Raw genomic sequence first — 26933 nt, forward strand, 5'->3', positions numbered from 1 at the left:
CACAGCATGTACACACAAACATACACATATACACATGCCTATACACATACATGTATGTGCACACACACCGGTATACACATGCATACATATGGGTCCAGAAACACAGGCATACACACAGGAACACGAGCTTGCACACGCATATACACCCATGCACACACACACATGAAGGGCCCCCGCGTCTCTAAGATGGTTTGGTTCTCCAGTGTCTTCTTAGGGCCACAGCCCATAATGGTCGCAATGTAGAGGTGGTGACTCCACCTCTATATTAAAGATAAGACTGGAGGGGCGCCTTCTCGCTGCAGTCGCATGGCAGTGGTGTCACGGGGTGAGCGCTTTCCCTCCTCTGCTCTGGTTAAGCCCCTCCCTTTGCTGTGGGGTCGGAGCCAAGGTGGGGTGAAGTCCCTCCTCTCAGCCCTCCAGCCTGGGTCTCCCTCCCTCCCTCCCACCAGGCAGTTACACGGGCAGAGAGTCCCGATGCTGAGGCCATGGGATCGCAGCACAGCCTCTCCCAGCAGGGTCTCGCCATCTGCTTCAAGGAAGGCCAGCGTGGGGATGGGGCTGTTTCAGGGGCCTCGGTCCCTCCAGTGGCCTGGGAAGGTCAAGCTGAGGCCTTGGTTCCTGGGGTGACCACACACTGTGTGCCATCAAATGACAGCTGTCGGGGGGAGGGGTCCGAGACCAAGGCTGGGCCGTGCTGGCTCCTTCTGGAGGGTCGTGAAACACTGCCTGTGCATCCGCTGGCTTCCAATCATGGTGCAGCCCTTGGCATCCTTGGCTTGTGGTCGCTCCAGCCTCTGCCCTATCTCATGTGTCCTCTGCCCTCATCGTCTCTTACTGGACACCTGTTGTTGCACTGGGCTGCCCTGACCCAGAGGGCCCAGGTCCATCTCGACCTTCACTTTATCTAAAAGGCTCATGATGGACTTGGGACCAATCACCAGGTTGTCCTATCATCTCTACTGTCCCTGAAGAATGACCTCTGCTGGCCACTGAGAGCAGGGTAGGAACAGAGGTGGACAGCTGGGGCCCAGGAGCCAAGCGCCATCTGTCTCAGACTGGCCATGTGGCCCACATGTGACCTGTTTAGTGAGGAGCTGCCTGCACTGGACAGTGGGCTCCTGAGCTGGGTCTTGCATGTCATCTTCCCCACGATGCTCATGCAGAGCAGGGCCTGGGCAGGTCAGACGGGAGGCATCTCCTTCCTGCTCCTCATCCCCCAGGACCCCAGGTGGCCAGAGCTTCCACGTCGGGTTGGCAGAGCCCTGGGGGTGCCCTGCAATGGGACTCTGGATGCCTCAGCCCCATAAGGTCGCCAGCCATGAGGCAGTCTCCATTTAACACTGACTCCAGGAGCCCCCTTCCTGACTCTGCCTGCCGTGGTTTATGTTGTGGGAGGTCCAGAAGCATCTCTGCAGCCAGGCGTGTGGAGGGGGTCAGCTCAAGGGGCGTCCCCAATGCCCAGGCCCCTCCTGTGCCAGCTGCTATAGGACGGGCCTGTCCGAGGTGTGCCCCCGGCCTGGCCACCATCCTCAGGCCCAGGCCAGTGTCTAGCACAGCTGGAATCAACTAGCAACTGACCAGTGCCTGCAGATTCAAGCTGTGACGCAGACGGTCACCGCGGATGCTGGGGAGGGTCTCCTCCGCCAGTGACAGTGTGTACACGTGCTCTAGATGCCAGAGGGAGAGCTCTGACCACAAAGTCCTGGGCTCTGGAGCAAGAACGTGCAGAGGGCCACCGTGCTGATGCTGAGAAGAAAAGCAGGGTCTCAGGAGAACGGGTGTCTGTCAGGGGGAGCAGGTGCACACTTGTATTTTATTCGAGGAGGGAAGGTCTTGCTGATGGGCGCAGTGTCAGAGCAGGCAAAGCAGCCCTGCATGACCCTGAGGGGGAGGCGAACATGCATTTGAGGAGCAGCAAGGAGGCCCCGTGGTTACAGCAAAGTGGATGAGGCAGGAGGGGAGAGAATGAGGCCACTGAGGCCACCACCTGCTCCTGGGACCCATGGCTCCTCCCCACGGAGCAGAGGTGAGCCCCCAGCTCTGTGTTAATCAGACCCGCCAGGTGAGAGGGGCAGGGTCTTCTTGGCATCTGCATGTGTGTCTCAGCCTTTGTTTCTCTGCGCGATGGGAGGTGACAGGAGGCTGCTCTAGGCTCTGTCGGCCTGGGTGGCCCCCTTCCCCATACTTTGTGGGCTGGGCCTAGATATTCACAGATGGAGCTTTAGAAATAAACAGTCATGTTAGGACTAATTTCTATTTACGGCAGGTGATGCTGGTTTGCCATTTATAGCAGTGGCAGAAACTGCTTTTTTTTAAAACTTATTTTTTATGAGGGTATAGCCAATTAACAGTTGTGATAGTTTCAGGTACACAGCAAAGGGACTCAGCCATACATACACCTGTCAAACTCCTCTCCCATCCAGGCTGCCACATAACATTAAGCAGAGTTCCCTGTGGTTATCCATTTTGAATATAGCAGTGTGTACATGTCCATCCCAAACTCCTAACTATCCCTTCCCTGCTGCTCCTTCCCCCTGGCAACCGTAAGTTCATTCTCTTAAGTCTGTGAGTCTGGGAAACTGCTTTTAAGCGTGCTTACTGAAGTACAGGAATGTGTTTGCTGTCAGGGACAACCTGTAGACAGAACTGGGCGGGGGGGGGGGCACAGTGTTAGTCTGCACTGTGGGGGTGACCAGCGTGTCCAGAGGGGGAGCCCCCACCACAACCACCCCAAGGCCATGACAATCAGGCCCTGAGTCTGCCCTCAGGCCAGCGGTGCCCTGGAGGGTCGGGGTCAGAAGTGCTAGAGAAACATCAGTTTATCACAGGATATCGAATCCAGCCCCCTGTGCTCTGCAGCAGGGTCTTATTGTTCATCCGGTTTGTTTGTAGTCCTTTGTATCTGCTAATCCCAACTCCCACTCCGTTCTTCCCTCGCCACCCCCCTTCCCCTTTGGTAACCATAAGTCTGTTCTCTGGGAGTCTTTCATAAATTAAGCTCATTTGTATCGTACTTTAGATTCCACAATATAAGTGCTATCATATATTTGTCTCTGACTTAACTTCATTTAATATGATAATCTCTAGTTGCTCCCATGTTGCTAAAAATGACATTGTTTCATTTTTATGGCTGAGTAATATTCCACTGTCATGTATTTAACACATCTTTATTCATCTGTTGATGGACACAATGCCTTGGCTATTGTAAGTAGTGCAGCTGTTAACACTGCGGTTATATGTCTTTTCAAATTAAGAGTTTTCTCTGGATATACACCTAGGAATGGGATTGCTAGAAAATATGGTAAGTCTATTTTTAGCTTTTTAAGGAACCTCCATACTGTTCTCCATGGTGGCTGCACCAATTTACATTCCCACTAACAGTGGAAGAGGGTTCCCTTTTTCCACATCCTCTCCAGCATTTATTGCTTATAGATATTTTTGATGATGGCCATTCTGACCAGTGTGAGGTGATAATTCATTGTGGTTTTGATTTGCATTTCTCTATATGTAACGGCTTCCCTGGTGATTCAATCAGTAAAAAAAAAAAATCCACCAGCAATGCAGGAGACCTGGGTTTGGTTCCTTAGTTGGGAAGATCCCTTGGAGGAGGAAATGGCAACCCACTCCAGTATTCTTGCCTGGAGAGTTCCATGGACGGAGGAGCCTGGCAAGCTACAGAGGTTGCAAAGAGTCAGATGTGACTAAGCGACTTAGCACGCACAATTATTAGTGAGGTTGAGCATCTTTCCATATGCCTGTTGGCCACCTGTATATCTTCTTTGGAGACATGTATATTTAGGTCTTCTGCCCATTTTTTGATTGGGTTATTTGGGTTTTTGTTATTTGTATGAGCTTTTTTGTATATTTCAGAAATTAAGCCCTTGTCGATTACATCATTTGCAAATATTTTCTCCCAACCTGTAGGTTTTCTCACTCTGGTGTGAAAAACTTGTGCTTATTTGTGCTTCTATTTCTGTTGCCTTAGGAGACTGACCTAAAAAAAAAACACTTGCTACGTTTCATGTCAGAGAATGTTTTGCCTATGTTCTCTTGTAAGAGCTTTATGGTGTCGTGTCTTACATTTAAGTCTTTATGCTCTTTGGAGTTTCTTTTTGTGTATGGTGTGAGCGAGTGTTCTAACTTCATTTACATGCGGCTGTCCAGCTTTCCCAACACTACTTGCTGAAGAGACTCAAACAGCTTCTGAAAGGGGCCAGACAGCAAATGTTTTAGGCTTCGGAAGTAATGTAAGCTCATCACAGCCACTTAGCTCAGCTGTTGTGCAAAATCAGCCACAAACAACGTGTAAATAAATGAACCTGGCTGTGTGCCAATAAAACTTTATTTACAAAAAACAGACAGTGGCAGACAGATTTGGCCCATAGGCCAGAGTTTACTGACCCTCAAAGGCCCCTTGGTGACTCGCAGCACCCAAGAAGGTATAGACACCTTACCAGGCACTGCTCTCTCAGGGGTGCTGCACTGGTGGCTCCTGGCAAGGTCTGGCTGCAGAAGGGTTGGGGAGCCCCTTCAGTGCCCAGAAATCTGCTGTCCCCATCCAGCTTTATTTGCCTCCTAAAACCCACACCTGTATCCGAACACTAAGCACTCCTTCCAGGCAGCATGCAGACACAGTCTGCTGGTGTGCAGGTAACGGGGTCAAGGGCTCAACTTCCCTTCTCCTGTCTGAATTTCTGACACTGAAGATGCTAAAGAAATGAGGTCGCTGCAGACACACATCCGGGGTCGCCTCTCTTTGCATACTTCCACCCCAATTTTACAAACCTCAGTGTCTTACAGTCCAAGCCCCCTTTTCCTTCCTTCTAGTTCGATCCACACCTGTGAAAACCAGGTATTGGGATGAAGGCAAAGACCTTGCCACCCACTGTGAGTGAGGAAAATGTTCTTCCTGCGGCCAACACCCTGGGCAGGAAGGGGACCCAGCAGCAGCTGAATCCATCCAAGGAATATGTTTCTTTGCAGAAAGTATAAACACCTACACCCAAGCTGCTGCTCTGTTCTTCCCCCTTGCCCCTTCTAGAAAGTCCAGCAGTACATGGTCATCATTCAGGCCACGGATATGGAAGGGAACCTGAACTACGGCCTCTCCAACACGGCCACCGCCATCATCACGGTGACGGACGTGAACGACAACCCGCCAGAGTTCACTGCCAGCACGGTGAGTGCGTGTCCCCTCCTGAATCTGGAGGAGTGGGCCGGTGGCATTCAGACTCCAGGGGGAGGCTGAAGTGTCGGCCACTGTGGGGTGTGCTCGGCGGGACAGTCTGCGGGCTGCAGGGGGACATACATGCCAGGTCCCTCTGGAAGGACCCACCATCAGCAGGAGGGCAGTGGGGGACACAACGTGTCCTGCCCCTTCAGGCACGGCTGGCGGGCTGTGACCAGGCCACGAGCCAGGCTGCCCACAGACCTAAGTGCCCACAGGAATGGCCCAGTGGCACAGCTGTGGGATCACGGAGTCACGGGCTCCCAGTTCCTCTGGGTTCCCAAGGAGCTGTGTCCTTCGGTCCACTCGCCCTGGCGTGGAGGTGCTGACAGGACAGGAACCTACACCCACCCTGCAGCTGCCTGGCTGGAAATGTGGTGGGTGGTGGGGGGGTGGTCAGTGAGGGTTCCTAGGGCACCACCAGGCCCCTCTCCCCCAGCACCAGCCTGGGCCTCTGGTCAACCTTTGGTCCCCACCTACCCCCCGAGGCTCAGGACCCAGTTATGGGAGAGGAGACTGAGGCTCAGAGAGGCTAAGTCACTTACCCAGAGCCACAGAGTCCACGAGGGGAGCAGCTGGGAGTGGGCCCCAGAAGCTGAGCTCTCAGGAGAATGAGAGGGGAGCCCCTTGCAATGAGCCCACATCAGCATCCCCTCAGCCTGCTTCCCCACGGCCCCCACACTCTTCAATCCCAATCTCGCAGTGCTCCGTCCTAGAGTCCCAGGCTCTAGGTCCAGGTGGACCAAGGCAGCAGGAGGGCAGTCCCAGCCATGAGGGCACAGTGCCACCTGGTGGGCAGATGGCAGATCGCCCTGTGGGGTCAGGGTGGGATAGCATCCATTCTGTGGGCTCTCCACGGCCAGGGGGCAACATCCAGGGAGTCTGGACATAAGTGAGACATACCCCCAAGCCTGCAAGAACCCCAGGCCCATCGCCAAGGCAGCCCCAACCCTTACCGGGTTTTTCTGTTCTCAGCATGGATCCTTGGAAACTTTCAGTAACAAATTTTCATTGTGTCTGCTGACTTAATCATTCTCTTTTAACTTGAATTTTGGTTAGGTCATTCACACACACAGCACAGCAACTTAAAGTTACAAAATGACTTACCTTGAGGAAGAGGCCCTGGTGTTTTAATTCTGTCCCTTGCGTCGTTTCTAGTTTTCTGTTTATGATGTGCCCTGAAGACATTTCCACATCCAGATTCCAAGTGGCCTTGGAATTTTTTCAACATATGTTTAGAAATAATTTCAAGTTCACAGAAAGATTGCAAGAATAGGAATGGGGAATAGGACAGCCTCACAGAGAGAAGGCAGGATGGTGGAGTAGAAGGCCTCGAGCCCATCTCCTACCCCAAAACTCAAAATCACAACTGCTGAACAGTCATCCATAAAAAAGACTGGGACTTGCCAAAAGAGATTTTCTACATCCAGGGATATAAAGAAGAAACCACAACACGAGGGGAGGAGAGCACTCTCACAATGTAATCAAATCCTATCACAGGAAAGGTCAGTTAAACTAAAAATTGGTTCTTTGAGACTACTACAGGCAACTATATAGCAATAAATTAAGACAACCTAGAAAAAATGGACAAATTCTTAGAAAGGTACCATCTCCCAAAACTGAACCATGAAGAAACAGAAAATATGACCAGACCAATAACAAGTACTGAAGTTGAATCTGTGATTTAAAAACTCCCAACAAATGAAAGTTCAAGACCAGATGGATTCACAAGTGAATTCTATCAAACATTTAGAAAAGAGTTAACACATATCTTTTTGAAACTATTCTGAAAAATTTCAGATGAAGGAACAACTCATTCTATGAAGCTACCATCACCTTGATACCAAAATCAGGCAGATGCTTCAAAAGAGGAAAATTATAGGCCAATATCACTGATGAACATAGATGCAAAAATCCTCAACAAAACACTAGTAAAAAGAATCCAACAACACATTAAAAGTATCAATCAATTAAAAAAAAGACTGGGACCTCCAGCCATGAACAAGGAGAATTCATCCCAAGGATACAAGGATTTGTCAACATCTGCAAATCAATCATTAACAAATTGAGGAAGAAAAACTGTATGATCATCTCAATAGATGCAGAAAAAACTTCTGAAAAAATTCAACACCCGTTTATGATAAAAACTATCCAGAAGGTGGGCATAGAGGGCACCTACTTCAACATAATAAAGACCATGTATGACAAACCCACAGTTAACATCATACTCCGCTGTGAGAAAGTGAAAGCATTTCTTCTAAGGTAAGAACAAGAATGTCCACTCTTGCCGCTTTTATTCAGCATAGTTTTGGAAGCCCTAACCAAGGCAATCATAGAAGAAAAAGAAATTAAACTTATCCAAACTGGAAAAGAAGAAGTAAAACTGTCAGTGTTGGCAGATTACATGATCCTCTACATGAAAATCCTAAAGATGCTACCAGAAAACTACCAGAGCTCATCAATGAATTTGGTAAAGCTGTAGTATACAAAATTAACATATAGAAATCTGTTGCATTTCTACAAATTTACAATGAAAGATCAGAAGGGAAATTAAGAGAACAATCCCACTTAACATCACAACAAAAAGAATAAAACACCTAGGAATAAACCTACCTACGGAGACAAAAAACCTGTACTCAGAAAACTATGAGACACTGATGAAAGGAATTAAAGACAACACAAACAGACGGAGAGATACACCAAGTGGACTGGAAGAATCAGTATTGTCAAAATGACTATACTACCCAAGACAATCTACAGATCCAACGAAATCTTGATCAAATTACCAATGGCATTCTTCACAGAACTAGAACAAAAAATTTCACAATTTGTATGGAAACACAAAAGACCCCAAACAGCCAAAGAAATCATGGAAAAACAGAGCTGGAGGACTCAGGCTCCCTGACTTCACAGTATACTACAAAGCTACAGTCATCAAGACACTGTGATACTGGGACAAAAATAAAAATATAGACCAATGGAGCAGGACAGAAAGTTTAGAAAGAAACCTACATACACCTATGGTCACCTAATCTATGAGAAAGGAGGCAAGAATATGCAATGGAGAAAAGACAGTCTCTTCAGTAAGTGGTGCTGGGAAAACTGGACACCTATGTGTAAAAGAATGAAATTAGAACATTCTCTAACATCATACAAAAACTCAAAATGGATTAAAGACTTAAATAGAAGACCAGATACTGTAAACTTCTAGAGGAAAATATAGGGAGGACACTCTTTGACATAAATCACAGCAATATATCTTTGGATCCATCTTCCAGAGTACTGAAAATAAAAACAAATAGGGACTTCCCTGGTGGTCCAGTGGCTAAGACTCCTCACTCCCAATGCAGGGGGCCCAGGTTCAGTCCCTGGTTAGGGAACTAGATCCCACATGCCTCAACTAAGACCCAAAGCAGCCAAATAAATAAATATTTAAAATAAATTTAAAAAAACAAATGGGACCTAATAAAACTTTAGAGTTTTTACACAGCAAAGAAAACCGTAAATAAAAGGACAACCTATGGAATGGGAGGAAATACTTGGAAATGAAGCAACTGATGAGGACTTAACAAATTGCTCATGTGGCTCAATATAAAAAAAACACCCAATCAAAATATGGGCAGAAAACCTAAGTAGACATTTCTCCAGAGAAGACATAGAAATAGCCAAAAGGCACAGGAAAAGATGGTCAACAATGCTAATTAGTAGAGAAATGTAAATCAAAACTGCAAAGAGATACCACCTCCCATCAGTAAGAATGGCCATCATTTAAAAGTCTACAAACAAATGCTGGAGAGGCTGTGGAGGAAAGGGAGCCCTCCTACACTGTCGGTGGGAATGCAAACTGGTACAGCCACTGTGGAGAACAGTATGGAGGTTCCTTAAAAAAAAACTGAATACAGATCTAGATATTATCCAGCAATCCCACTCCTGGGCATATATATCTGGAGAAAACCATAACTTGAGAAGATGCACACACCACAGTGTTCACTGCTGCACTGTTTACAACAGACAGGACATGGGAGCAATCTAAGTGTCCACTGATATGGGAATGGATAAAGGTGTGGGACATATGTATAGTGGAATATTACTCAGCCATAAAAAAGAGTGAAATAACACCATGTACAGCAACAGGGATGGATGATGATCCATAGTAAGTGATCACAGAGATGATCATAGTACGTGAAGTCAGACAGAGAAAGACAAACACAGTATGATATCACTTATATGTCAAATCTAAAAAATGATACAACTGAACTTATTTACAAAACAGAAAACAGACTCAAGGGACTTAGAAAACAAGCTTATGGTTATCAAAGGGGAAGTGGGGAGAGGAGTTTTGGATTAACTACACTACTATATATAAATAGTATAAAAAATATATACACTACTATATATAAAATAGATAATCCATGAGGACCTACTGTACACCACAGGGAACGTTACTCAGTCTTTTTCAACCTATATGGCGAAAGAATCTGAAAAAGAATACACATATATATGCATGTAACTGAATCACTTTGCTGCATGCCTGAAACTGACAGACACTGTAAATCAACTAGACTTCAGTTAAAAACAACAGCCACTCACGTGACCCCACCAGCACCATTCTCCATACCTGCCGCTCCCTGTAGACGTGCCCACAGAATTCCTCTGAGTGGCTGGACAATCAGCCATACGTTGTGAAGCCTCGTGTTCCAACACCCCGTCCTAAGAGGAGGGTTTTCCGTCAGGGAAATGGCTGCTACCCTTTTCCCACCAGAGACACCTGAGGCCCAGAGGGTTACTTCTGCGCTGCCCGAGGTCCCCTGCTCGCCCGGCCACCTGCTCACCACACCCCGGTCCTCTGAGACGCTCCCAGCTCCCGTGTCCTCTGCACCTGCCAGCCGTCGCCCACCCGGGCTTCTGCAGCTCCAGAGAGGGCCTCGACATGGCCCCTACACCCAAGCTCTTGCAGGGCGGGTCCTCGGGGGACCACTTCTGTCCACTGTCCCAAGCCCCCATCTGGCTTTGAAAGCTTGGCCTCCTGTGGCTCTTTGTGCTTTTAATCTTAACCTTGTCTGCCCTTCTGCACACCAGCCACAATCCAAACACCCTGAGCCCCCAGAAAGGCTGGATCCTGGGTGACCCGCAAGGAAGCAAAGGGGAGGGGGACAGGAGGGGGAGGACAACCATCCTGACTCCCTGTGTGCACCGGGGCATCTGCACAAGGGCAGGGGGATGACCAGCAAGATATGCCCAGGTCCATACCCACCTGTGAAGAGTGGGCAGCCCAGGAATTACACTGAGACCCCAGCCAGGGGGTGCATATGACCAAGGAGGCACCCTGAAGCATGTTCCTGGGGCCCAGTGGCAAGCAGGACCCCAGGACACGGTCTGCTGGGCTCAGTGGGGGCCAGCCACACCCCCACACACAGCTGGGCTATTTTTATCAAGTTTAATCAAGAACAATCAGCAGAAGCTGAAGAGATGGGAGGGTGGATTTGCATGATCCGATTCCTAAACGTTAACTGAAAGTCATTTTCCCTTTGCCTGCTCTGGGCCTGCTCTACGCTTGCTGCCCCTGCATCGCTTTCCTGCTGTGAGAAGGCCACTGACCTCAGCACTCCCTGGGGGCAGGGCTGAGCCCCCAGAACACACCTCCACACCAAGCCCCAGTTCTGGACCGAAGCCCCGAGACCCAGCCTCCTCACCACCCACACACAAGCCCACAGGAGGGTCTCCTGGAGTCAGGAAACCCCTTCTGCCCTGAGTCCCTCCTGTTGTGTGACCTTGGGCTGATGGCCAGACCTCTCTGAGCATAGGAATGTCTTCCCCTCTTTACACCTGAGTGTTACACAGCTCAGGGTGAAGCTGGGAGCATCTACTGAACTACAGGGAAGTTTGTTCTCTGCCCTAAAAATGCCACCAGGTGGTACCTGACCTCCATCACAAGGGGCCTGACCTGGCAGTTGAACAGACAGGGTTCCAGCTCTGCCTTCAGCAGGCGAGAAGTCAGGATGGAGGCACGAGAACGTTCATCCCAAGTCCAGTTTCCTCATCTGTTAAAAAAAAAAAGAGGAGGGTGGTAAAGGAGGTGGTCAGAGAAATTCTTATATGTTGATACAATCAAATACAACAGAACCACTTGAAACAAACATGACGTGATGTGTCATATTCTAATGTGGAAAATCCTCCAAATCCTTTCCAATCACCGGAAAGCCAGTGGACAGGACAGGTAAAGAGTATAACGATCCTTTCCATGTAAATAAACTATATTATATAAGTACCAAAAGAGGAGGCCAGGAGTCCTGCAGGTACATAGCTGTAGACTGTGATAGGCTCGTTTTCACCGTGTTTGACTGGATGACTATTCCCCATCCAAGGCAAGTGTGAATGAAGTGTGAATATATTAGGTTAAATATTTTTAAAAGGGGGACTTTCCTGGTGATCCAGTGACTAAGGTTCCACACTCCCAGTGCAGAGGGCCTGTGTTCAGTCCCTGGTCAGGGAACTAGACCCCACATGCCACAACTCAGAGTTCCCATGCCACAACTTAAAAGATCCCACGTGACACAAAAGGGCCCACGTGCCGCAGCTAAGACCTGGCACAGCCAAAAAAAAAACACGTATCTTTAAAATGCAGGATGAGTTTATGGCAGTTCCCATCCCAGGGTTCCCTGAAGATGGAAGAGAGGACAAGCCCCAGTACCCTCCTTTTCTGGAAAGGGGGTGACCAAGCCTGCCTGTGAACCACAAAGCCAGGGAGGGACTTCAAGGTGTCTTAATGGCTGAGGGTCGGGTCCTCCCCTGAGCCAGCGTCACGGGCACATCCCCGCGTTACTCACGAGCTCCTACCACAGCACTGTGAGGAGGGGCGAGGCTGCAGCATCCCACCTGGTCCTGGGCCCCAGGCTCCTCCTGGGGGTGGAGGAGCATGGATGTCAGCACCTCGGTCTCACCCCATTATGAGCCACGGCTCCCACCTGTCAGCTCCCGATTCCAAGCTCAGCAGTCAACAGAAATCGCCGCAGTCTCACTGGACAGGATTAAAATCACCAGGACATTATGCTGCCCCCACCTCTGACCCCTTGCACCAGCCACACAGAGCTCCATCCCCCTTGGCCCATATCCCTGAGCTGGACTTTCCTCCCCGTGGAGCCCCCAGGGCCTCACATGTGGAGAAATGAAGAGAAAAGAGAGGAGCCCGAAAGTGCAGGGTGGAGAGGAGAGAAGAGACTGGAAACCCCAAATGCAAATAACAAAGAAACTGAAAAAATATATATTAAAATTATTGGAATGTCACTTCCCAACAGAAGCCAACTCAGCCCCTCAGGCCCCAAGGCGGGCGGGGCTTGACCACATCCTGGCTGGACAGGGCTGCCAGGACAGATCCCCAGGCAGGGGCCAGGTCGGGGCACTCCCCTTGCAGTTCACACCCTCGGCCATACCAGGCTCCCAGGCCCTGGGAGAAGGTGGCAGGAGGGGGCAGGTCCTCAGACCTGAGCGGAGATAGGACCAGTTGTGGCTTGAATAGGGGGCATAGAGCAACATCTCGGGGGCTTGGCGTCCCCCAGGGAGCGGGGGGCAGGCTCTGTCATCTCCATCTGCTCGGCCCAGCTGAGGGGTCGCTGGGCTTCCCTGTTCCCCCCAACTCTTCTGCTACCATGACCCTCCCTTGAGAGGAGTTGGGATTGTACTGGAAGGCCCAGGCATGAACAGGAAATCCACCTGCCCCTGGGGTGGGTAGGTGTGAGTAGTTCTGGATTACCAATCAGCAAGGCAAGAAATCCCATTCCAACGCTCCTTAAATCCTTCCTTTCCCAAATATCTGCCTTAGTATCCCATGGGGCATGGGGGAGGCTTTCCCTGTGCCTGAAAACCCCAGAAGTTAAATTAAAAACTCATGATGGCTAGAGGAAGTCTGACAAGAAAATCCTAAACCAGACTTACCAGCTAAAGGCCTTCTTTGTGAACCTTTATTAAACCTGCATGAATTAAAATACCCTTTTCCAATAAACTTCACCTGGAAGTCAGTAACCACGGTTAGGGCTGTGCTGCTGTGAACACAAGGAAATCAGGGCTATCTGTCCAGGTTTGTGCCCAGCTTTTGTGGCTCAAGAGTACACTGCGTGGTCAAAGGACAGTCACGTGACTTGCAGGTCCAGTGTAAAGAAAGAATGCAGGGCCCTCATTCACGAATTAGGAAGAATTTCAAGACTGACACAGAGCATAAACCCAGCTCAGGGCTCTCTTGAGCTGAGCCATGTCTGCACAGCAGTGACTCTCACTGGTGAGAGGCACTCAGCTTTCTATCAGCACCTCCGCACCAGCACCAACAGCCACGCACACTCACACTCACTTTGCCTGCCCATCACCACTGCTGCCACGTGAACCACACTCGCTCACGGGGATGGCTCGAAGCCCTCACTGAGCTGCGACAGGGAAAAAAAAGGGCCAAGGCTCCGTGACTGGTCGCCTGCCCAGCCGCAGCCGCTGACCGCAGGCCCCAGGAACCCAGGGGTGATTCAGTTCAGGAAGCCCTTTGCAGCTGCCGCCCTCTCCTGTTCATTTCCCATCTCACAAGCACATTTTACTCTCTCGTAAGCCCCAGGTACCGGCATTGGTCCTCAGCTGAACAGAGCAGGGCAGCGTGAGGGGACTTAGGGGAGCAACCTGGCGTGGGGGTGTCACAGGCGGGGCTCAGTATGCAGAGAAACCTGGGCCTCTCTGGATGCCCCTGGGTCGGCAGAGACGTGGGACGGGCCAACCCCTGGGAATCACCGTGTGGAAGCAGCTGGGGGCAGAGGGCAGCCTCCAGGGTGGGCAGAGGGCTCTCCGGCCTCTCTGGGCTTCCACGTGGGTTCCTCACACTGTCTTTTCTGACACCTTACAGTATGCAGGGGAAGTCCCGGAAAACCGCGTGGAGATGGTGGTGGCGAACCTCACAGTGATGGACCGAGATCAGCCGCACTCCCCGAACTGGAACGCCGTCTACCGCATCATCAGTGGGGACCCCTCGGGCCACTTCAGCATCCGCACGGACCCCGCCACCAACGAGGGCATGGTCACCGTGGTTAAGGTGGGTGCTCCCTCACTTCCCACCCCAAGACAGACGTAACAGAAATGACATCCAGGTTCAGGCCTGCACCCCCAAAAGCCAGGGTCAGAGGCAGCCTCACAAGGACCAGTCACATGACCCCCAGGACGCTGCCAGCCTGACCTTCCATTCCCTGCCCCACCAAGAGAGAACTCTCCCATCTTCTCCCCACACCCGGCCCAAAGCTCCAGAAGCTGAAAGCCGAGAATCGGCCCCTCCTGCTTCCCTTCAGGAGGCAACAAGCCTTGTCAGGGGCAATGAGCAAGCTGTGACCCAGGTGCCCAGAGGAGGGTCAGGGAGGAGGGAACACCAGGGAGCAGGCCAGCTCAGGGGTCGCAGGCCCTCCCCCCCCTGCAGCTCCCAGAGCAGCTTCCCCTGGAGCCTCCTGACCATGGGGGCAGTGCGGCTCCCGGGTTCCCCACAGGCTCTAGTGCCCCCGCCCCAAGAGCCTGCACCCACCCTGGGCTACTCCCTCTCGGGGCATAGACCGGCCCCGGGCTTTGAGCAAGCGGTCGTGGCCATGTTGGGGGGAGGCGGCCAAACAGAGACCAGCTGAGTGTGTCAGGCTCGGATTGAAGGGTTGGAGCAAATCACCTATTGATTTCCCCATTACAATTGGTTATTGATTCCCCATTATAAATATGCTTTCCTTTCCCTCCTGTGGACTTTGCCAACCATGCCCATCCTCTGGATGGCGTCTTCGCTCACATGGTGACACAGTTTTAACACAAACGCAGCATTATCCCACGTCCTCCAGGGACACGACCTGACACACACGGGAGAAAGATCACTTCCTCCAGTGACTTTGCTCACAGACGAAACCACTGTAATTCTATGGAACAGTGTATGCAAGCGGAGTGGCCCCCATTTTACTCAGGGGGGTCCTGGGGGAGGGGCTGGAGACCTGGCAGCCACACAGGCCTTGGGGGAGGGGGAGGGGGGCCTCAGCCATGAAGAGGTTAGTGCCATGGAGGGATGGGGTGCCTCACTGGGGGATCTTGCGGGGGGGGGGGTCTGGGAGATACCCCTTCTATTGGCAGATAAGACCACGCCTGCAGAGGATAAGGGTCCCCCAAGGTCATCGGGGGTGGTGAGGGGACAGTGGGGAGGAGATGAGGGTGTCGGCCCCAGAACCCTGATCTCTGCTGCCACCTCTAGGCCCTCCTGTGGGCAGGTACCCTAAGCCCCCTTTCCACACCCACCCAGTTAGATTACTTCTTAAACTCCTTCCTGTACTCCATAGCTTGTTTAGTAACAGAGGCTGAAAAGGCATGGGTTTGATGTACCAGGCATTATGACTAAATACTCACAGAAACCAAGGCTGAGCTGCGGTGGGAGTCCAGACAGGGCGGGGGCACCTCAGCTGGGCATGCAGGGGGCCTGCCTCCAGCACCCACTGGTCTTACGGGACCACCAGCCCCACGAGGCCATCAATTCCCCTCTAAGCAGAGATGTGTTGCAGTACTTATCACAGACGTTTCCAAGGGCACTTAGCTGTGAGAGAGACAGGAGTGCCCGCGCCTGGCACTGCAGTTCCCTGGTTACTAGTGTTGCTCTATCCATGCTTCCAGACCTCAAGATCCCTTCCTCTGCTCGCCTAACTATGTACCGCTACGGCCCCTGGCACGGCCAGCCATACCTCTGCAGTCTCCAGGATGTGTCCACACCTAACTTCTCTCCATTTTCCTAAAACCATCTCTTTGCTGTGCCGTTTTTCGAGTCTGGATCCCAAAAGGGTCCCAAGGCTGTGTTCGGTTGCACCATCTCTTGAATTTCTCAACACCTAGAACATACCCCCAAACGCCGACCTGTCACAGACTCAGAGTCTGTGGTGCCAGCTCTGTCGATGGCTTCCTCATGGCACATCTGGTCCCTCATTTCAGAGCACATGCTTCCTGACCATCTCGAATCTTTCACCCATTCATTCACATGAACACTTCATCCAAACTGAACGTGGGATGGTTTTACTTAACTCCATTGCGTTTTATACTTGATCTCATCTCTCTTACACTGAAACTCTTGGTTGGCTCCAAACAATGTTAATTGCTAGTTTACTTGAACCTACAACACACAGTTGTCCCTCAGCGTCCATGGGGTGACTGGTCCCAGGACCTCCAGCTCAGGGAGACACCAAAATCCACAGATGCTCAAGTCTTTCATATTAAATGACACAGTATTTGTACACAACCTGCACACATTCTCACATATATTTTAACTTATGATACCTGATACAATGCCAACGCTGTGTAAATAGATGCCTGTGTGTGGCAAATTCAGGGTCTGCCTTTTGGAAATTTCTGGAATTTTTTTCAAATGTTTCCAGTTGGTGGTTGGTTGAGTCCACAGATGTGGAACCCATGGATATAGAGAACCGACTGTACATAAAAAGCTTAAAAAATAACAAACCAAACATCACTGTTAACACCAGGAAGACCAAATGAATTTAAGACTTTTCTGCAATAACTGTCATCCTCAGAATAAATCCCATGAAGGACTCATGATCTTAATACTGTCCTAGTCACTAGAAGTCATTATTTTCTTGGGAGCTGTCTTACCATTGAGCATCACGACTCAATGGACATGAATCTGAGCAAACTCTGGGAGACCGTGGAGGACAGAGGAACCTGGCATGCTGCAGTCCAAGGGGTTGCAAAGAGTTGGACACGACCTAGCCACTGGACCACAACAGCAAGACTTTATGTGGCTCCAAAAACCAAAGCCATATGGCAAAACATGCAGCAAACTCATGTCCCTGGACTCCCCTCTATCGGGTCCTTCCCTCTGCTCGGGGGTGACCATTTTTACGAGGTTTTTTCCCCTCTTTTTAGCATTTCTTTCTACAAGCAGGTGCATACACAAATCCACACTCCTCTCCCCCTTTTACACGTGAGACAGCAAATGAAGGATGTTGCCTTTCCGGCTCACCAATCCATCCTGGAGGTCTCACCACTTCCGTGTACATCACCCTGGTTCTTACAGCTGCAAATGTCCCCACTGTGTCGACACGGCTCGTCCACCCACCAGTGCCGTGGAAACCGCGGCATCCTCCTTGAACGATCCAGATGATGCTGTGGTGAACGTTCTTGGGCACGTGCTTCCTCACATGCATCCAAGCAGAATTATTCAAGGGCAGTCGCAGTGTGACATGCTGCTTGTTATCCAGTGAGGCTGCTGCGAGCTCTGCCACAAATAATTACACGTCTTGGGGCCCCAGGTAGTTCTGTGCAGCTTTCGTCCTCCTCAACATGTGAAGATGACCCCACAGGCCAGCCACACCCTGCAGACCACACCAGCACTTATCAGTCAGGATCCTGATACCCCAACACGTGTGTGAACTGGAAAGAATGTTCACGCAGGGGCCCACACAGAGGTGAAGGGCCCGCAAGCCCTCAGGGGCTGGTGTCTTGTAACTCACCCCTGACCCAGTGGGTGACAACTGAAGGACGTCCTCTCACAGTTCTGGGAGGGTCCCCCCAGCCTCATCCGGTTCCTGGTGCTGTCCTTGGCTGGATCCGTACCACCCCACCTCCGCCACCATGCCTTCACCTGGCCCCTCCCTGCATCTCAAGTCTCCCTCCCCTGACTCCCAGGCACCCATGCTTGGACTGGGGGCCACCTCAATCCAGGACAACACCTCTCAAGACCTTCACCTTCATCACACCTGCAAAGAGCCTATATGCCCAAAGGGCACATTCACAGGTTCCAGGTGGACACGTCCTTGGGGGCTACCCCTGCAGCCACCAGAGCATATGGGCAGCCTAGACAGACAACAACCCCCCAGGGCATCAGGAACAGGGTGGGGGCTCCATACTCCCAATGTAGGATGAGAGCTGGAGGCCTGGTTTGGGGGGACCTGGGGGAACTGTGGCCTCAGGGAGCCCAGCTGCTGCCACTCCATGACATGGGGGTGGAAGGTGAGGTGTGAGGTCCTCCAACCCCACTCTCTCTCTCCTCCCACTGCCCTAACCCTGCAGGAAGCCAGATACAGAAGCTGGGGGATGGCATTCCTGGGGACTGGCCTCTGGGGCCCAGAGCTAGCAGGTGCAGACCAAGCAGCCCCATGGGCACTAAGCTGGCTGCCCCCTTGGTGCCTCTCATTCCAGGCAGTCGACTATGAGCTGAACAGAGCATTCATGCTGACCGTGATGGTGTCCAACCAGGCGCCCCTGGCCAGCGGGATCCAGATGTCCTTCCAGTCCACGGCGGGGGTGACCATCTCTGTCATGGACATCAACGAGGCCCCCTACTTCCCTTCCAACCACAAGCTGATCCGCCTGGAGGAGGGCGTGCCCACTGGCACTATGCTCACCACGTTCTCAGCAGTGGACCCCGACCGGTTCATGCAGCAGGCTGTGAGGTGGGCCCGCAGAGCACCCTCGGACTCTGGGAATGGGGTGCTCTGTGCTCCACAGAGAAGAGGCCTAAAGTGCCCAGTGAAACCTGAGACCCAGAAAGTCCTGGGTGGGTGCTTAGGGGCACCCCCAGGCAGGGAGGCCCAGTCTGGGGACAGCTGGATCACCAGCCACCAGGCTGCCCTCGCACAAGATGGTGGGAAAAGCTTGAAGGACATCCATCCACATCTGGCGTCAGACTGGGTCTGGACCCCACCTCTCATTCCCAAGCTTTGTGACTTTGCAAGTCACCAGCCCTCTCTGCTTTCCCGTCTCCCCTCTGTAAAGGGGGGTGATAGGAGAATCTGCCTCCCAGGGTTCTTGTGAGGTTAAGTAGCCCATCCTCCTCAGAGACTTCCAGCCACTGCTGTCACCAGCCCAAGTGGGAGGCCCCAGTGAGCTCAGGGGGCAAGCGGGCGGGCAGGAGGGGCTCCCCTAGCCCCTCACCTCACCCCTCCTCCTCCCTGCAGATACTCAAAGCTTTCGGACCCAGCGAACTGGCTACACATTAACGCCACCAACGGCCAGATCAGCACGGCAGCTGTACTTGACCGCGAGTCTCTCTACATCAAGAACAACGTCTACGAGGCCACTTTCCTGGCAGCTGACAACGGTGCGCCAGGGGGCAGGGAGATGTGCTGGGTAGGGGGCTGTGAGCTGGGTCCCCTCGGCCACTGGTGCCCCGGAGCCCCTCCCTCATCCATTCGAAGCCTGCCTCAGCCAAAAAACACGATTGTTACTGTCAGGTTGGAGATGCCACCAAAAGGCAGGACCACGGTCAGCAAACAGAGGACAGAGGGAGCAGCTCTGGCCGGCCAGCACCAGTCCACCCACACCGTGGGCCTGCACTGAGGCAGGGGCTAGGCTTGGGAGCTCCAGGATGACCACAGTCCGCAGGCGTGTGCCACTCATACATGGTCTACAACTGAGTCGCTGTGTATATCACACAGCAGAGTCAGTGTGTGGGGCCATGGGGTGTGTCCTGGGCAGGCCTGGGCTCAGGAGCCCAGGAGTGACCACGTGACTGCCTATGTCTGACCCACAGGGATCCCCCCGGCCAGTGGTACCGGGACCCTCCAGATCTATCTTATCGACATCAACGACAACGCCCCCGAGCTGCTGCCCAAGGAGGCGCAGGTCTGTGAGAAGCCCAGCCTCAATGCCATCAACATCACAGCGGCTGATGCTGACGTGGACCCCAACATCGGGCCGTACGTCTTCGAGCTGCCCTTTGTCCCGGCGAGCGTGCGCAACAACTGGACCGTCACCCGCCTTAATGGTGAGCCCACCTGAGGCACCCGCCCACTGGCTGCCCAGCCATCCAGAAAGTCAGACTGAGTCCAGAGGGCAGCCCCACCCGGGCCTGTCACCAGGGAAGCAGGAGCAGTGGAGTAGGGAGCCAGTCTCACAGGGGCCACGCAGCCCTCTCCCGCAGGGCAGGGGCCCTGCCTGCTCCAGGGATCAGCCACCGAGGAGGCCCCAAGGCAGGCCCAACCTTGTCCTTTAAAGAGCTCCACGTGATGGAGACCACTCCCTGAGCCAGTCATCAAACAATGGGCCCCACCACCACCACGTGTTCCCTGAGGCGCTTTCCTAGCCATGGCCTTGGTGGACAGGGCTTCCGAGTTCTGGAGTTCTGATAGCATTTACTCGTTCAAAAAACCCTTGCCAACACAGCATTATTGTTTTAAAATCATTTTTCCAGTTTCTTAGCCAAAATCACTGTTTCCATTTGCATCTTATAACTACCAGTGGACATTTTTTCATGTATTTGCCATTTTTTGCTTCTGTGAATTATCTGGTCAATGTCCTTCACTATTTTTCTTTGGAATGGTTTTTTTTTAATATATAATTGACTTGGTAGAACTCTTTCCTTATTAAGGAAACAATTCCTTCATCCTACATGTTGCAATTGCTCTATTCCTGAATCGCCAAGTCTCTTAACCTTACAGGACGACAGATGGTGTGTGGTATGTGTGTGCGCACGTGCGTGTGTATCTACATGTGTCTTGGCCAGACAGGCCGAGCCTTTGCCTATTTGCCTGTGTTCGTCTCGCTCAGGAGGGAGGGCTGGCTGCCCACTGAGCAAAGCGCACCCCGCCCCCACCCAGGTGACTACGCCCAGCTCAGCCTGCGCGTCCTGCACCTGGAGGCCGGGGTGTACGACGTCCCCATCACTGTCACAGACTCGGGGAACCCGCCGCTGTCCCACACGTCCATCATCAAAGTCAAGGTGTGCCCGTGCGACGACAACGGCGACTGCACCACCGTGGGCGCAGTGGCAGCAGCCGGGCTGGGCACGGGTGCCATCGTGGCTATCCTTATCTGCATCGTCATGCTCCTCAGTGAGTGCGGCCGACGGGTCCCGGGAGGGCGGGGGGGCACCCTACCCACCAGAGTCTGCCACAAGCCTGATCCAGACTAGGGGCGTAGTAATGGACACGGGCCCTAGTGGCCACACGTGCCCGCCTCCCACACACCCCCGAGTGTGCACACACACAACCTGCTCACAGCAGCCCCACCCCGCAGCCATGGTCCTGCTCTTCGTTGTGTGGATGAAGCGGCGGGAGAAGGAGCGGCACACAAAGCAGCTGCTCATCGACCCCGAGGACGATGTGCGGGACAACATCCTCAAGTACGACGAGGAAGGGGGTGGCGAGGAGGACCAGGTGAGGCTGTGGGGACCCTCCCGGCCCCGCCGAGCACACCCACAAGGGGCCCTGTGACCTCCTCTCCTTAGCCCTGTGCCCCCACCTGCACTTCCCTCAGCCACTGACCCCAGGCCGGTGCCACCCTGCATCCCAGGGCTCGTTGAGGGGACCTGGGAGCTGCTGGGTGGGCCTCACTGGGGATTTGGGGTGAGTCTTACCAGGCTGAGCTGGTCAAGAATCCGCCTGGAATGTGGGAGACCTGGGTTCGATCCCTGGGTTGGGAAGATTCCCTGGAGAAGGAAAAGCCTACCCACTGCAGTATTCTGTCCTGGAGAATTCCATGGACAGTATAGTCCATGGGGATCACAAAGAGTCAGACTGAGCAACTTTCACTTTACCCCATGAAAGCTCAGGGATCCTTGTGAAGTGGGGTAACACTGGCCCCAGGTCAGGGACGTGGTACAGAGCAGGTGAGGGGTGGACCCGGGTTGGGGAGGGCTGGGGGCACAGGCCCCACATGTGCCTTGAGGACAGACAGGATCTGATGGACAGATGCAAGGCAAGCCTTTCAGAAAGGACAGACCAGGTGATAGAACCAGGCAAGGATGCACCCCATGGACCTCCCTGGTGTCTCTGCCTGCTGTCCCCCACCCCTACCCGGGCCCCCTCACTGACTACACCACCCCCCCAGGACTACGACCTCAGCCAGCTACAGCAGCCAGAGGCCATGGAGCATGTGCTGAGCAAGGCCCCCGGGGTGCGGCGGGTGGACGAGAGGCCCGTGGGGGCCGAACCCCAGTACCCAGTCAGGCCCATGGTGCCCCACCCAGGAGACATCGGCGACTTCATCAACGAGGTGGGTGGTCCGGTGGGGGGGGCGGGGTGGGCATACTTGCTCACATGGACCAGAAAAGCTCACTTTTCTGTGAGGGGGGATGGCATGAGGAGGCAGATTCAGACCTGGGTTCACTGAGTCCTGCCTGGGGGTGTGGCAGGGGCGGGCAGGTCAAGCCCTTCCCCTCAGCATCCCCACTGGGAATGGCCTAGGAGGTGGGCATTCATCCAGAGCAGCCACCTGACCACACACTTGAGTCCCCCTCCTGACATCTGGGATTTGAAGTTCCAGCCAACAGGGCCCCTGCCTTTGCTCATCCCTCCTCGTTGTGATACTGACCCCAAGGTGCCCACCTGGCAAGTCCAGGGTGCGCCCCACCTCTGCCGCATCTTCCTTTGTGGGAAAGAGGGGGATGGCGAAGCCACTGTGTGGCCGCCTCCCCACACGCCCCCTCCCCTGCCAGGCCAACCTGTAAACTTTGCTCTGCTCTGAGCTCTGAGACGCCTTTCATGGACATGCGGGAGCACTTCCTGAGCACCTACTGTAGGGCCCCACCCCACATCTCCAGCCCCTCGGCCGCACTCTGACCCCGCTTCTGTGGCCCCAGGGCCTGCGCGCAGCCGACAATGACCCCACGGCGCCCCCGTACGACTCGCTGCTGGTGTTTGACTACGAGGGCAGCGGCTCCACAGCGGGCTCCGTCAGCTCCCTGGACTCCTCCAGCTCCGGAGACCAGGACTACGACTACCTGAACGACTGGGGGCCCAGATTCAAGAAGCTGGCGGACATGTATGGAGGCGGTGAGGAGGATTAACGGGCCTCCCTGCTGGATGCAAGGATGGATGGACGGACGGACGGACGGGAGGAGCAGGACCGGAGGAGGCAACGGGCCTTCCCGACCCCCAAGGCCATGTCACTTAGTGGTGGGGGTCCCCGCCCTGCCCCCGCCCCAGCTGTCTGGCATGAACACTTGACCCGCGGCTGACTCAGCACTGAGGAGAGCAAGAGGCACTCTGTCTTAACTTGAATTTCTTAGGACAGAAGCACTGTTTTAAAAAAAAAAAAATGAAAGTGCCTTTTGGTACATGTATCAGATTCCCTCAAACTCAGGAGCGACTAAAAGCAAGCAGACAGACCCCTCCACCCGGTCCTGAGCGCCCCCAGCCCTGGCTAGTCCCAGCTCTGAAGGCACCTATTAAGGAATTGGAAAGAATGTGTCCTTTTTTCTTTTTTTGGATCTTTTACCAAGGAAACAAATGGGTGACTCGCTTGACAATTGACAAAGAAGAATAACGGGTCCAAACCCCATCAGCCCCTCTGAGTCCTCATGCTTTGCTGTCCACAGTTAGGGTCTCCTACCCCATGGGGTCCCCAGGTCAGCTCAAAGACCTACCTTCAGCTTCTACAGCAGCGAGTCCCCTGGGTGTGGGCCAAGCCCGTGGAGCCAAGACCCACTGTGCACTCTGACTTTTGCCCTGACTCCCAGAAGCTGGAAACAGCTGGGGCCGTCCCTGATGTCCCCCATGGCTGCCCAGGGACCCCCAGTCAATCATTAGGCCTCCCCCAGGGCCAACTGTGACCCTGAAAGACACCCAGGTCCCCACTATCTTTTGTCCAAGAGAGTATGGTATCCCAAGAAGCCACAACCAAATCCAGCCAGCATCCCACCAACCCCTGGCATGAGCCCTCCACCCTCTCAATGAGACTCCCAAGAGACTCCATGTCAAAAGCCCCCAAACACTCACCAGTCCAGCCCCCAAAGGCTCTGGATGTCTCTGGCCACTGGCAGGGCTGCACCGACCACAGGGACAGCTGATGCTCACTTGGGGTCCAGAAACCAGCACAGCCAGCAGGAGATTCTGGGGTCTGCCCCAGCTCCACCCCTCTGGACTGGTCTCTGGAGCCTGGGAGCTGACAAGGATGGCAGAAGTCTGCTCCAATGCTGGGACAGTCTCATCGTCCGTGAGGTCCATCCCACACGTGTCTGGGCCACGCCCGCCGGGAACAGTCTCCTTTCCTCTGGACCGGTGTCAGCCCCCAGCAGGTGCTGGGCCAGTTAACTGCTCAAGCTCTCACACCTGGACGTGCCCTCTTGATGGGCAGTGTGACTCTCAAGCCAGACTCCAGGCTCAGTTCCACAGGACAAAAAGAGGCACTGCGTCCCAAGGACCCACCAGAGCCCCTGCTGTTTGCCAGGGTTGCAGGGGGTGGGCAGCTAGAGGGAAACGGGTGAGAAAATGCCCTGGGGCAGCTTCTCCCCCAAGCATCACCCAGGGATAGCCTGTCTGGTGTGAAGGCACCTGGGCTGGCTGGAGAGGCCCTTCCAGGGGAATCCTCACCTGCTCTTGGCTCCCCAGCAGGACTTGGCGTCAGGCCTGCCCTGGAGCCCCACCCTGGGTCTGCTCCTGGGGTCAGGCCTCCAGAGGACCTGGGACAGGGGTGCACATACTCCCCATGTTCTCCATGGAGAGGGTCTCTGATCCACACCCCTACCCGTGGCCTGCCCCCAATGCCATGGTCATCCTCTTTTCTAAACAGTTTCACCCTCGAAGATGAACTTGAGTGTACACGTGTGTGTGTGTGTGTGATCCGCGTGGGTCCCACTGGACATCAGGGTCTTCCCCAAACCAAACTCCTCGCTAACTCCATCCACTCTCCCAGGGCTGAGCTGAGCTGGGGAGGCAACTTGGCTTGTGGCCTGAGGGAGGCAGGTCCATCCTGACCTCGTCCACAATGGCCCAAGGAGGGACGAAGGGACAGGTAGACAGAGCCAGCGGCCGCTTGGGTCATGTGCTGATGCCCCCAGGCAGATAGCCCATCTCACAGACCTAGGTGGGTAGCCTGCCCAGGTGGGGGATACCCCCTTCCTGCTATGCAAATCGCTCGGGTTCAGACAGCCAATGAGGACTGTCCCAGCACCTGGGGGCGTGGCCACTTGAGGACTGCTAGTGTCCTCAGGGTTGGTGAGATGTTAGCTGGAATCTCATGTTTTTGCAGTCAAAGTTCTAAGTATGAATATGGGGTGGGGGGGATCCAGACAGCTGTGGACTCTCCCCACTGGATTCCTGAAGCCTCTTTGGGTCCCCAGGTCCTGGGTTCACCCCAGGGATGGGGTGCCAGGCCCAGCCAACAGCTCGTTGTCCTGAACACCAGCCCCCCAGCCTCCCTGCAGCTCCTCTCCTCCTCATCACTGCCAGGCCCCCACCCCGCAATCTGTCTATGTTACACAGGCCCAATCCCTGCTCCCAGGCAGCTGGAGAGCAGCCCCTCCTCACTGCCATCCCAGACAGCCTCTGGAGACCCCTACCCTCTCCCAGAAGCATCCGGGAACTCTGTCCCAACCAACAGTTAGCATTAGCTACACAGTCAGTGTCAAACATTTCTCACGTAGCTTGTAGATGCAACGGGTCCAGACCAGGGGGTGCGGCCAGAGGAAGCCTGGACTCGGCGCTGGCGCGGTGCTCGGGCAAGTCCTGTGCCCGCAGAGATTTTTGTTCTTGTGACCAGGACTCACCTACAAGGACACTCCAGTCTCGGGCAGCAGGCATCCCCAGCCCGGAGCCCCAAGCCTATCAGGCCTTGGCAGCCCTTCCCCACAGCCCAGCTGGCCTTCCCTTTCACGTGTTCTCAGAACACCCAGGCGCCAGGCCTTCCATCGCCGGAGTGTCAGGGTACCCGCCAGCCATCAGGCTTCCCTACTGTGAGCACCACTGACCCATCCGGGCCTTCGAGACAACTCTGTTCTCTCTGAGGGGAAATGTCAGGGAGGGGAGTCTTGGGTTTTGTCATGGCTGAAAGGAACACCAAAAAAGTAAACAGAGTCTCCCCCACGAAGAGCGCCCTGTGAGACAGCCCCGGCCACGTGGTGTATATACGACAGGCCCTGCAAAGCTGGGATCCGTGGGGGGACCACCTCTGTGTATAATTGGAACGCGTTTCGCTTTTCCTTTCTCTCTCCTTTTCCCATTCTGATCTTTTTTTTTTTTTTTTTGCATGTTTCTTTTTGACAATGGACAACATGTGTAGCAGCCCGCATGACTGTGGTTGTTCTGGGGAAAGATACTGGAGTATGACGTATTCTCACTGCAACTGAGCATTGCGCAGTTAGACAAATGTTCCAACTTTTTTTGTAATTGTCAACAGCACAACTATTTTGTATTGTTGTTTGTATCATTTTGTACCAAAAAAAAAAAAAGGAAAAAAAGGGAAGAGCGTGGATGTTTTCAATGTGTTTTTAGTGCCAGGCGGTTTTGGTTCCACACTGAGCAGCGGCTCCGCAGGGTCGTCGTGTGCGGGAGCGGACGCTGCTACAGGGGAGTAAATAAAGCCCCCCTTTTACACAGTCGGCCTCACCCTGCTTTGTTTTTCTTTGAGTGTCCCTGTAAACAGCAGATGGATGAACAAAGGTGCTTTGGTGTCAGGAGTGGGACTTGCTCACTCGGCAAACATCTCAGCACCCACTGTGTCTCGGGCTCCATTCTGGGCTCCGAACACAGCCCTCAACAGAACCAGGCTCCTCACACGGATCAGGCCTAGGGGTGTGGACAAATAAGACCCAAGTGCCATGCATCTAAATATGGTAACGTTCCTAGAAGGTATAAACCAAGCTAACAAACTGCTAAACAAGGTGCATCCCACCTCCTGCCTTGGCAGACATACCTTCATAACAGCAGGAAAGGCCTGGGTCAGCTTTAGGATTCTCCTGCCCCTCTGATTCTCTGTGCGCCCCGCACCTTCTCCCCACCACAGG

The 26933-nt window shown here is 53.4% G+C and overlaps 1 protein-coding gene across 1 annotated transcript in view; it reads left to right on the forward strand.

The window, feature by feature from the left end:
- CDH4 (cadherin 4) overlaps positions 1-26531 on the forward strand; it is a 129659-nt gene extending 103128 nt beyond the window's left edge. The window contains exons 7-15 of the mRNA XM_040248713.1: positions 5042-5179; positions 14103-14288; positions 18410-18663; positions 19168-19310; positions 19743-19976; positions 20809-21042; positions 21227-21366; positions 22040-22204; positions 22791-26531. Of these exons, the coding sequence (XP_040104647.1) occupies positions 5042-5179; positions 14103-14288; positions 18410-18663; positions 19168-19310; positions 19743-19976; positions 20809-21042; positions 21227-21366; positions 22040-22204; positions 22791-22997 (1701 nt within the window). The 3' untranslated portion in view covers positions 22998-26531. The remainder of the gene's footprint in view (positions 1-5041; positions 5180-14102; positions 14289-18409; positions 18664-19167; positions 19311-19742; positions 19977-20808; positions 21043-21226; positions 21367-22039; positions 22205-22790) is intronic.
- The last annotated feature ends 402 nt before the right edge of the window (positions 26532-26933 follow it).

Source organism: Oryx dammah, unplaced genomic scaffold (assembly GCF_014754425.2).
Source record: "Oryx dammah isolate SB20612 unplaced genomic scaffold, SCBI_Odam_1.1 HiC_scaffold_10, whole genome shotgun sequence".
In the NCBI taxonomy this organism is placed as follows: domain Eukaryota; kingdom Metazoa; phylum Chordata; class Mammalia; order Artiodactyla; family Bovidae; genus Oryx; species Oryx dammah.